Raw genomic sequence first — 9,607 nt, forward strand, 5'->3', positions numbered from 1 at the left:
AGCATTACAAGCAGAAAATCAAGTTCAATTTTTATCTCTATTTTTGGGTTTATCTCACTACAAATAAAAATATTTTGCGGCTAAATTGTGAAATTTAAATTTCACTTTGGTAACAATATTCAGGCACCTGCCAGAGAGACTGAGCAGTTGACGTGTGTTCAAAATTTCCAGTCGGGTTTTAGAGGTAACAAGCACGAATTATTTCGCTTTTTCATTAAAATTTGGTCAAAAAATTCATTTTGCCATGAACTGCAGTCCTGTGTGGACAATTCGACAAAATCGGGTTACACGTGGTCGTGTCATTCCCCTGTTATAAGCACAGTAAATCAATACAGGCTCGTATTTAAGGTTTTTTTTAATAATAAACAATGTAGTGTTTCATTTTTTAATCAGACTGATTCATTTCCAACATAACTGGAGCAATGCCAATAATCTTAATATAATTTAATCAATTCCGTGCGACCTTGACTACACAGGTTACTGTGTTGCCGACTCAAATAAGCGCCTTGTTTTCAAACCTAGTGATAAGTGTTTTTTTATTGCATCTAATCGTCCCAATTATCTTGAATTGAAACAATCGTTAATTGGAATTTTTCAGTCTTGAAAATGTCAGGCGAGAGTGGATATCTTCCCCAGCATAAAGGTTTTGCAACTGCTGCAATTCACGCGTTCCAAGAACCGGAACAATGGGAGTCCTTGGCTGTCGTCACCCCCATGGTGTCTTCGACGACTTTTAAACAATACGGGCCTGCTAATTTCAAGGTGTGTTACACTTTTTTCTGCCTTTTTTTAAGAAAAAAATTTCAGAAATATGAATACGGCCGCTCTGGCAACCCCAGCAGGGAGGTTTTAGAGAAATGTTTGGCAACCCTCGACAACGGGAAATATGGGTTGTGCTGGTCGTCGGGACTGGGGGCCACCACAGGCGTCGCCAGTCTTTTTACAGCCGGGGACCACATCATCTGCGGGGATGATGTCTATGGGGGCACTAATCGGCTTTTCAGACAAGTCTGCTCCAAGTTCGGGCTCGAAATCACCTTCGTTAACGAAAAAGAGATCGAAAAAAATATTAAACCCAACACGAAGGTAAGTCCATTAAAAATTTAGACGGGTAATCAAACTGGATTTTTTGGCTCAAAATAACGCAAATTCCAGCTGATCTGGATCGAGAGTCTCACAAACCCGACTTTGAAAGTCATGGACATAAAAGCAACGGCTGAACTGGCCCACAAACACAACGTCTTGCTGGCCGTTGACAGCACCTTCGTGACCCCTTATTTCCAACATCCGCTGGATTTCGGCGCTGACCTCGTCATACACTCCATCACCAAGTACATCAACGGCCATTCGGACGTCATCATGGGGGCCACAATCACCAACAATAAGGAGATTTACGACAAACTGAAATTCCTACAAAACTGTGAGCCCCCCATGTGACCTAGCAATATTTGACGCCTATTTTCAGCAATGGGGATCATCCCGGCCCCCTTTGACTGCTACCAAGTGACCCGAAGTTTGAAAACCTTGGCTTTGAGGATGCAACAACACATGAAAAATTCCATTCAAGTGGCCAAGTTTCTTGAGAAACACCCCAAGGTGGCCCGGGTGGTGCATCCAGGGCTGCCCTCGCACCCCCAACATGATATTTTCAAAAGGCAATCGTCGGGTTGCAGCGGCATCATGTCTTTTTATCTCAAAAATGCCACTCTTGAGCAGTCGAGAACGTTTCTCTCTGCGTTAAAAATTTTCACTCTGGCTGAAAGTTTGGGCGGATATGAGAGTTTGGCCGAACTTCCGTAAGTTTACAAAAATTTTTGACCACAATAATGTGCGTTTTAGGTCGGTTATGACTCACGCGTCCGTTCCGGAAGACCAGAGAAAAGTCTTGAAAATCACCGACGATTTAATTCGGTTGTCGGTGGGTCTGGAGGACATCGAGGACTTGATAAGTGATCTCCAACAAGCACTTGAAAAAATCTGAATTTATTAATAAATAAAGCCACGAATTCTTACACCTTGTTATTTCGCACAAATATTTGAGATATTCTCGATAATGTAATCACAAGTCATCTTATTCAAACTGCCACACTTAGCTAAATGCATCCTCACACTAGTGATATACTTCTCTAAATAACTTATGGAATTATCCTGAAAGTACGGCTTGCCGAAGTCGATTTTCCCCTCGTTTGACTTCGAGAAATGAAAAATTCGACCCAAATCGCTGAAAAACCGGTCAAAATCCGCCTCGATTGCAACCACATCGACTTGAAATTTGTAAGGCACGAACTGGTCCTCAAAATTCTCCTTCTTGTCCACCACCATGCACCGAAAGGGGGACGCAATCAGGGCCCCATGTGCGCTAAACGGCGACAAAATCACACCCAAACACGGGGATTTGCTCCCAATCCACATTTGAACGTCTTGTTGCGTCTCCAGGTCCTGCTGTGACGGCTCGGGGGCGAACGTCGGGTGCGAGTGAAACCACCCCAAGACGTCCAGCCCCCGATTGTGGATCAATTCGGCGGCTTTTGACTGCGAAATGGGGCACATGTCGCAATGCGTGGCCGAGGACGCGATATTCCGGCACGGTTCGTAATGAGAAATGGTCAGAATTTTTTTGGTCGGGTTCCAAGTCCCAGCAACCAGACCCATGACCTCGGTGAGGGATGTGTGGGCGTGGAAGTCCATCAAAAGGAGGGTTGTGAGGTGCATCCGGAGCTTGTATTTTTGCTAAAAACAGTTGTGAGAATAGTGGAGGGGTTCTGGGGGGCTTACCTCGGGGAAATTTCGACAATAGATGAGGCGTATTGTGGGCCGTTTGATGGACAGTTTGGGTTTGGCTGGCTCTTCGTTCACTATGGTGGTGTTTATGACGTCTCCTTTCTCGTCGTGGGTGAGAGTACAGCCCCCTTCCCCGTCCTATTATCACAATGTAGATGATTTAAAAATTGTAAACATTAATAAAGATAAAATAAAATAGCATTGATAACTTAAACTCCTGGTGCATTTACGAGTATACTCGACTAGAGTTCAACATAAAAAATGTAATCACATTGGCAAGAAAATTTAAACATAACATAAACATAAACATAGGTCCGCAAAGCAACGGTTTTTCAAAAATAAAATCTTTAGAACAAAAATTTTACTCACATTAGCAAATTTCCGCTTAACCCTCGGCCTACACCCCAATTCAATGTTCTGTTTAACTTGATTTTTGGCATCTTTTAAGTTTTTTTCGTTCTTATTTGCAACACTTTGAAACACATCAATTAATGGGCGAACGTAATTTGTTTGTGCTACGGCGAAAAAAACGATAAACTCTGATAATTTTAACAAAAAATACGTACGACATCCGTAATTAATTGCGCCAATTTGTTCCAAATAACAATGAATGCGTCCCAAACAGTTAACATCGCCACAGTTTCGTAAACCTTGCCGAATCGAAGTCTTCGTAACGTAGGAAGGCTTCGACGTGAGCCAACAATTAATTATATGATTCCGTATCTGAAAGAACAGTGAATAAAAGTATAAATAATAAATTGCCATACTTTGAGATATCGCAACGGTGTTTTAGTGGGTCGTCCCTCGAAAAACTCGCTATGAACCACCTTCTCTAGTTCCGTGATAGAATTTTCCTTGAAGTTAACTTCCGATTGTGGCGTTTCCAAAGTTGTAAGTTCGGTCACAAGCGACTCGTCTAATACTGATAAATCTATTGTTATTTTTTGCGGCTTTGAGTAGCTTTCACAAATATCATTTTCCTTAATTTCAGTGTTGGGTAATTCAGTGACGCATTTATTTACTTTAATTTCGGGTTTAACTTCGTCAGAATCTTCAACATCAATCTCTACGTCTGAATCGGAATCGTCTTTGCTTATTTTCACCTAGAAATAATAAGTCAAGACTATGAAAATCAGAATGGGGATTAGACTCATACGATTTCCTCGCCTTCACAGATTGGCACAGCTAACCCTCTCCCAGTGGTGATCTCAACCCTCCCTATCTCAGTTTTCTTATTTTCCTGGTTCATAATTTTAACAGTTTTCTGTTTGACGTTATGCATTGGAAACTTTAGTTTTGTCCTGATTTTAAATTTCACTGGACGTTTCAGTTTATTCTTAATTTTCCTCTTTTGGTCCAACTTAGCCGCACCTTCCTTAACGTTACTTTTTAACGAGGGACTAGCCCCTTGTGATAAATCTTCATCCTCAATGCTACTAAACGAAAATTTCTTCTTGCGCGCCTGCTTTATGGGTACTGTGGGCTTTGCGGTGCTCACAGCTGCGATTACCTCCTCAATACTCGCAGGAATCTGCAACAAACAACTGATTTTTTCCCAATTAAATTGGACAACCAACCTGAGTATCATCCAAAATATCCGAAACCAAATTATTGACAATATTCATGTCCTCCACTCTAGTGTTAAAGCCATTATACGAAGTTTGCGCCTCCAAGTAAAAATTTTTAAGGTAATATTTCACTTCAGCCGGCGTCCGAGAGCCGATAAACTGCGACAGCCTAACATTGCTCTTCCCAAAAATCTCAATCCCTCGTTCCAGCAAATTCTTCTCCTTTTCCGTCCACCCGCTCTCGTCTGAAATGGAGTTTTCGGTGGAGACGTGCCCCAGAGCGTCATCGCTGCCCCCAAAATCGGGTTTTTCTGAAAGCCCAGGCGACAAAACTGAACTGTTATCGTACCAGCAGTCCGGGTTAGCGCTAGGTTTGTCCAAAAGCCACTGCGGGTGGATTGTGTAATCACAGTTCAGGAGATCGGAGTTTTGGGACACAAGCGAAGAGTTTTCATAACTGAAAAAATAGGTTAGGGTTTGATGGGCACCGAAGAGATTATGCAGCCCTTTTGGGGTTCATGCGAACAATTAGGGCATGGGGGAGATACTTACATGCCGGAATCGCCCTTTGTTAAAAAGTTATCTAAATTAAAATCGCCTAAAATATCTATTTCGTCATCTTCCGCCATTTTTGTTTTGATTGATTGAAACTGGTCGGAAGTTAGCTATTTATAATCGAAATGACCTAAACAGGGCTTATTTTTGCTTATTAATAATACGAATACAAGTACATTGTGTATATATCGTATTTACAATTGAATAATTGCAACTGGCTGTTAAAAAAACTTGAAAGTTTCGGGATTAAAAATTCACATTTGCGGCTAACTTCAGTGTTGTCGTTTTCAAAACTTTGTTGTTTCAGTTTGTTCGTTCTTTAAAATCATGGAAAAAAGGAAAGATTTGGGGCTGCATTCGAGTATTGAAGACTATTTATCAATGGCCAACCTCCACTCAAGTGACGTGGAGGAACAGATTTCAATGTTAAAGTCCCGCATCAAGTTTTATAAAGAAGAAAGTGTGGTAACTGAAACCTTGTAAACGCTTATATTTTTTGTGTTATGTAGGTGCAAAAATGGAATCTGTTCTATCAAAGCTCCACTTAATTGATCACCCATCGAAAACCCCAGAGGAGCATTCAGTCATGGTTCAAAAACTGGCTAACCTCCAAAAAAAATTTGATTTGAAAGAACTGACCCCAAACGCTGCGGTTCTGTCTCACGCTGATTTGCTTAACACACACAACAATTATTCTGCGAAATTAAATATTTATATTAAAGTGTTTATACAACTAAATGAACAACTTGCCAAAAGGATACAACACTTGAAAAGGTTGTTCTCTTATTGTCCCAGTTGTGTAATGATTATTTTTTGTTTCAGTGAGTATAAAAACGCCGAAAATAAGATTAACAAAGTCGTGACTTTAACCCCAAATGAGATAAAAGCAACAGAAGTGAAAATAAGCAGATATGAGGATGAGCTAGCTAAACTGGAGGTTGGTTATTGTGTAAAATGACTGAAAGACATGACTCTGTTTGTAGAAGAAATATCCATGGTTGAAGAGTGAGGAGTATAATTTAGCCCATTTTGCGAAAGAAATGAATTTGCTAATTAGTGCCAAAAGGGAAAGAGAAGAATTAGTTAAGGAGTTGAGCCATTATCAGGGATTGAAGCCAGATTTACAGGAAGCGAGCGAACAACTTGCACTAATTAAACAGGAATACGAGGCAATAAGCAAAAAACTAATGAAATGATGTAAATGTTAGGTTTATTTTGTGTAAAGTATTTCTTAATCTTAGTTATGTTAGGCAACACGTTATACACATTTGTGGAACTATCAACATACCGGGTGACCAAGAATGACTATTTCAGTTGGCTACCTGCCAAAAAAATCGTTATTGTATTGTATTGTGTACCAGAAATAAATATTTAAATATTTCCTATCCGGTCTTTTAATTCTTACCCAAGACCATAATGCGTAAAGTTATTATTTGACAATTATTAGTGTAAAGTCTTATATCTCGTTTATTATTATTTATTATCAGATTTTTTTTATATAATTTGCTACTATGTTGGTTGCCCATATTTTAAAAGTTTTACAAATGCTGAGCCGATGAGTGGAATATTTCAAACAAAATAATGTTTTTTTGATTTTCAGATTGCATGAGTTTTTTCTCAAAATTGCTTATTTAACTTTAAAAAGTTAATTGAATTTTGCTCCGAAATACTTCTGCTCTAATTAAGTCGTAAAAAACTAAAAAGTGTTGAAGCAAAGGACATGTGCGCTGAATAAGTAAATTTGGAAAATAACGTATTACAAAAATTGCTTATTTTTTCGTAATTACTAAAATGAATTTTCTACATAATTGTTCTGAGTTTCTTTTTGTATGTCATTTATTTACTATAGCGCAGTTTCCTTTATCGTAAAATAGAAAAAAATACACACATTAATTATTGCAAAAAATTGTTTTAGCTTTTTTACCTAGCCCTTATCAATGGTTATATGTTAGGATAATTTTTGGCACTTTAAATTATTTAGTGAAAATGACTGACCCAAGAAAATGAAACAAATACCTATTGAAAAAGAAATTAAGCTTGTTTTTTTATGGTGGACAAAACGTTTAATAAACTATAGTACGTTTTTCCGACACTTAAAAGTCACCCTAAATTAAAAAGAATGTAAAGGATTTTTTTAATTGCTTTCTGTTAAAAATTCCTGTGTAAATCTTCTGATTTATTAAAAAATGCTCGAAAAAAATGCAAGTTCTGGGAGTTTTCCTACAAATTTCGGCTTGTGCAACGTTCGCAGCATGTTTATTTTTTCGGTGAAATGACTAAACGGCGACAAATTCACGACATTCCGGTTAATTACTATCGATTCGCCTTGCAAGGGCTTCTCTGTACTTTCAGGACTCCACTTGAACGGCTTCAACCATTGCCTTATTAAATTAATGCTTACGTTCATCTACCGCGTCTCGACGCTCCCATTAATCAAAAATCAAAACACAAAGCTGGCTTTTCACCCTCATGTAACAAATTAAGTACACGCAATGCAAACATGTAGACTGCAGGTAAGTAGCGAAATCCTTAGGCCAAATACAGGTGCTGCTTGCCTCTGAATAAATTAAACTCGATATGAGCCACTTGGCCAAACAACTTTTATTTATTCAGAGTGGAGTTGATCAGTGTTACAGCACGGGATAAAACTAACAAACGGACGGATGGTTGTAAGTCGTGGCACGTGGCTTTGTGATACATAACACCAACGATTTCATCCGCAATCGGTTAGCGAAGTGCTTTAGATAAACATCGATAAGTAATTACATGTTGGTGGAGGAGAAACCGCAAAGAATAAATGCGAATATCATTAATGTACAGATTTAATGAAGCTTGCTGATGAGGTTTTGACAAAATTGAATTTTGGTTTAAAATTTTGGAAATAATAATTTAGAAATGGGGTTTGGAGGCACACGTGAACGTTTAAACGGATGAAAGTTGGCGACATGTCGTCTAACGTGTGCCCGTTATCCTCTTATCTGCCACAATATCGAACAAGGGAACAATAAGTGATACTTTCGTCCTTTAATTGATTACTTTTGAGATTAGCACTGACAAGCCCAAGAAAAAATTAAATTTTTGAGTTGAAAAGCAGTCTGAAAACGCCATATTTTAATACCACAAATAAATTGCGTAAAAAACGATTGCCCAATATGTTTTTTTCAAATGATTGCATTGTTAATCTGTCACTACTGTGATGAATTCAAAAATATTTTTCTCAACACACTTCACATTTGATTTTGTTTATTACAGGTGTGCATGTACTGAGTTTTTATCTATCTCTTACGAAAAATAAAATTTAGGTCGCGTTATTACAAATGGATTAAGAAATTGGGAAAAAATATATTTTTCTAGACAAAGATTTATCAGCTGCTGGTCTACAAGTGTTGACTCCTGTGCATTTTATCTCAAGTGGTGTAAGAGTTGTTTTATGTCAAGAACACGTACTTGAAAATCACACGGTAACTCATGTTTTACAATCAACACTTTTGGAACAATTATTTTAAGATTCAATCATTGCGATTGAAAAAACAAGATGATGCATCGACAGGTGAAAATAAAAATTAATGGGTAGGTATATCAAAAAAGGATAAATATATCTAGAGGAATACACTAACTTTTCAAACGTTGATTACGGCAAAGCTAATCGAAAAAGTGGAACTATTTTAATAGAAACTCATGTAAAATGATCCGAAAATTTGATTGACGCCGAGAAAATCTCCAAATTCTCAATAGTTTTCAACTTTTTTCGTTTTTGCATTTGTTTGCCATTTTCTCAAAAATTGTTAATTGCAAAACAATGACTGTTTCTGAGAAAAATAGATTATTAAAAGACCTTTCCAACGCTAATGGAGTTAGGTACATCCACTAGTTCCGCAGTTATTGCTCCATGAATATCAGATAATATTAAAACATTCACTCATTTTTAGAAAGTCCATTAAGGCAAAACTGTTTAAAAAAGTAGAACTATTGTAATATAAAATAGTCTGGCGAATCGACTGGCGTCGAGAAAATGGCCAAATTTTTAATAATTTTAAAGTTATGATTTTTTAAAATTTTTGTTCTTTGTTTGCAAGTTTCAGAAAAACTATTAATCGGAAAGCAATCATCTTTTTTGAAAAAAATGGACTATGAAAACGGCTTTCCAACAATAATTAACTTAATGTGATTACGTCCAATAGTTTCAAAGTTATTACCCGATGGATGTCAAAAACATGTTGAAATATTCACACCCTTTCTGTTCAGACGTTGATTACGTCAAAACTATTTGAAACAGTAAAAATATTTTGATGCAAACTTATGTAAAATAGTCTCGGAAATCAAAATTATTAAAATAAATAAGAAATGAGAAATGAGAAATTACTAACAAATGCCAAATATTTTGAGTTGAAAATGCAAAACTTATGCCGTTTTTTGCAGAATTTTGCTAAACCGAGTTGAAAATGCACTATAGAGAGCACTTATTGCGACAGTGTTTTTAATCCTAGTTATTCTAGAACATTTTTTAACAAAATGGTGTTAACTAAAACTAGGAGGAACTTTGGAAGGAACTTGTAACTTAAAGCCTGAAGGTGGCCAAAATCAGTGGCCGAAATATGTAGCTAAAGAATAAACATTTCAGAGAGAAAGACCATTTTTTAATACGATATTTTGTAATAAATAATTATATTTTGGGTTACTTTATGGACGATTTCGGGAAAATA

At 37.3% G+C, this 9,607-nt stretch overlaps 3 protein-coding genes across 6 annotated transcripts; 2 read left to right on the plus strand and 1 right to left on the minus strand.

Moving 5' to 3' along the window:
* Positions 1–25: 25 nt before the first annotated feature.
* On the plus strand, positions 26–2,012 carry Cth (Cystathionine gamma-lyase). 3 transcript variants are annotated; one of them, XM_008199803.3, is made up of 6 exons: positions 26–184; positions 599–762; positions 808–1,086; positions 1,156–1,420; positions 1,466–1,796; positions 1,840–2,012. In XM_008199803.3, the coding sequence occupies exons 2-6, from the start codon at positions 607–609 to the stop codon at positions 1,979–1,981; spliced, it is 1,173 nt and encodes a 390-aa protein (XP_008198025.1). In that variant the 5' UTR covers positions 26–184; positions 599–606; the 3' UTR covers positions 1,982–2,012. The 3 variants fall into 3 exon arrangements, with proteins under 3 accessions (XP_008198025.1, XP_008198026.1, XP_972447.1); XM_008199804.3 differs by lacking the exon at positions 26–184 and adding an exon at positions 202–335; XM_967354.5 differs by lacking the exon at positions 26–184 and adding an exon at positions 242–348.
* Positions 1,965–5,035, minus strand: LOC661230 (deubiquitinase MYSM1). Its single transcript, XM_967405.5, has 8 exons — positions 4,902–5,035; positions 4,359–4,806; positions 3,938–4,312; positions 3,549–3,884; positions 3,348–3,504; positions 3,151–3,296; positions 2,776–2,919; positions 1,965–2,730 (listed from the first exon to the last, which is right to left on the minus strand). Exons 1-8 carry the CDS (start codon positions 4,976–4,978, stop codon positions 2,020–2,022), a joined length of 2,394 nt encoding a protein of 797 aa, XP_972498.1. The 5' UTR covers positions 4,979–5,035; the 3' UTR covers positions 1,965–2,019.
* A 196-nt stretch (positions 5,036–5,231) lies between these two features.
* LOC103314266 (uncharacterized) lies at positions 5,232–6,289 on the plus strand. Of its 2 annotated transcripts, XM_064355142.1 has the most exons (5): positions 5,232–5,364; positions 5,414–5,678; positions 5,727–5,841; positions 5,888–6,101; positions 6,155–6,289. In XM_064355142.1, the coding sequence occupies exons 1-4, from the start codon at positions 5,232–5,234 to the stop codon at positions 6,098–6,100; spliced, it is 726 nt and encodes a 241-aa protein (XP_064211212.1). In that variant the 3' UTR covers position 6,101; positions 6,155–6,289. The 2 variants fall into 2 exon arrangements, with proteins under 2 accessions (XP_064211212.1, XP_008198027.1); XM_008199805.3 differs by having other exon boundaries at positions 5,888–6,289.
* Positions 6,290–9,607: the final 3,318 nt, after the last annotated feature.

Source organism: Tribolium castaneum, chromosome 2, assembly GCF_031307605.1.
Source record: "Tribolium castaneum strain GA2 chromosome 2, icTriCast1.1, whole genome shotgun sequence".
Classification (NCBI taxonomy): domain Eukaryota; kingdom Metazoa; phylum Arthropoda; class Insecta; order Coleoptera; family Tenebrionidae; genus Tribolium; species Tribolium castaneum.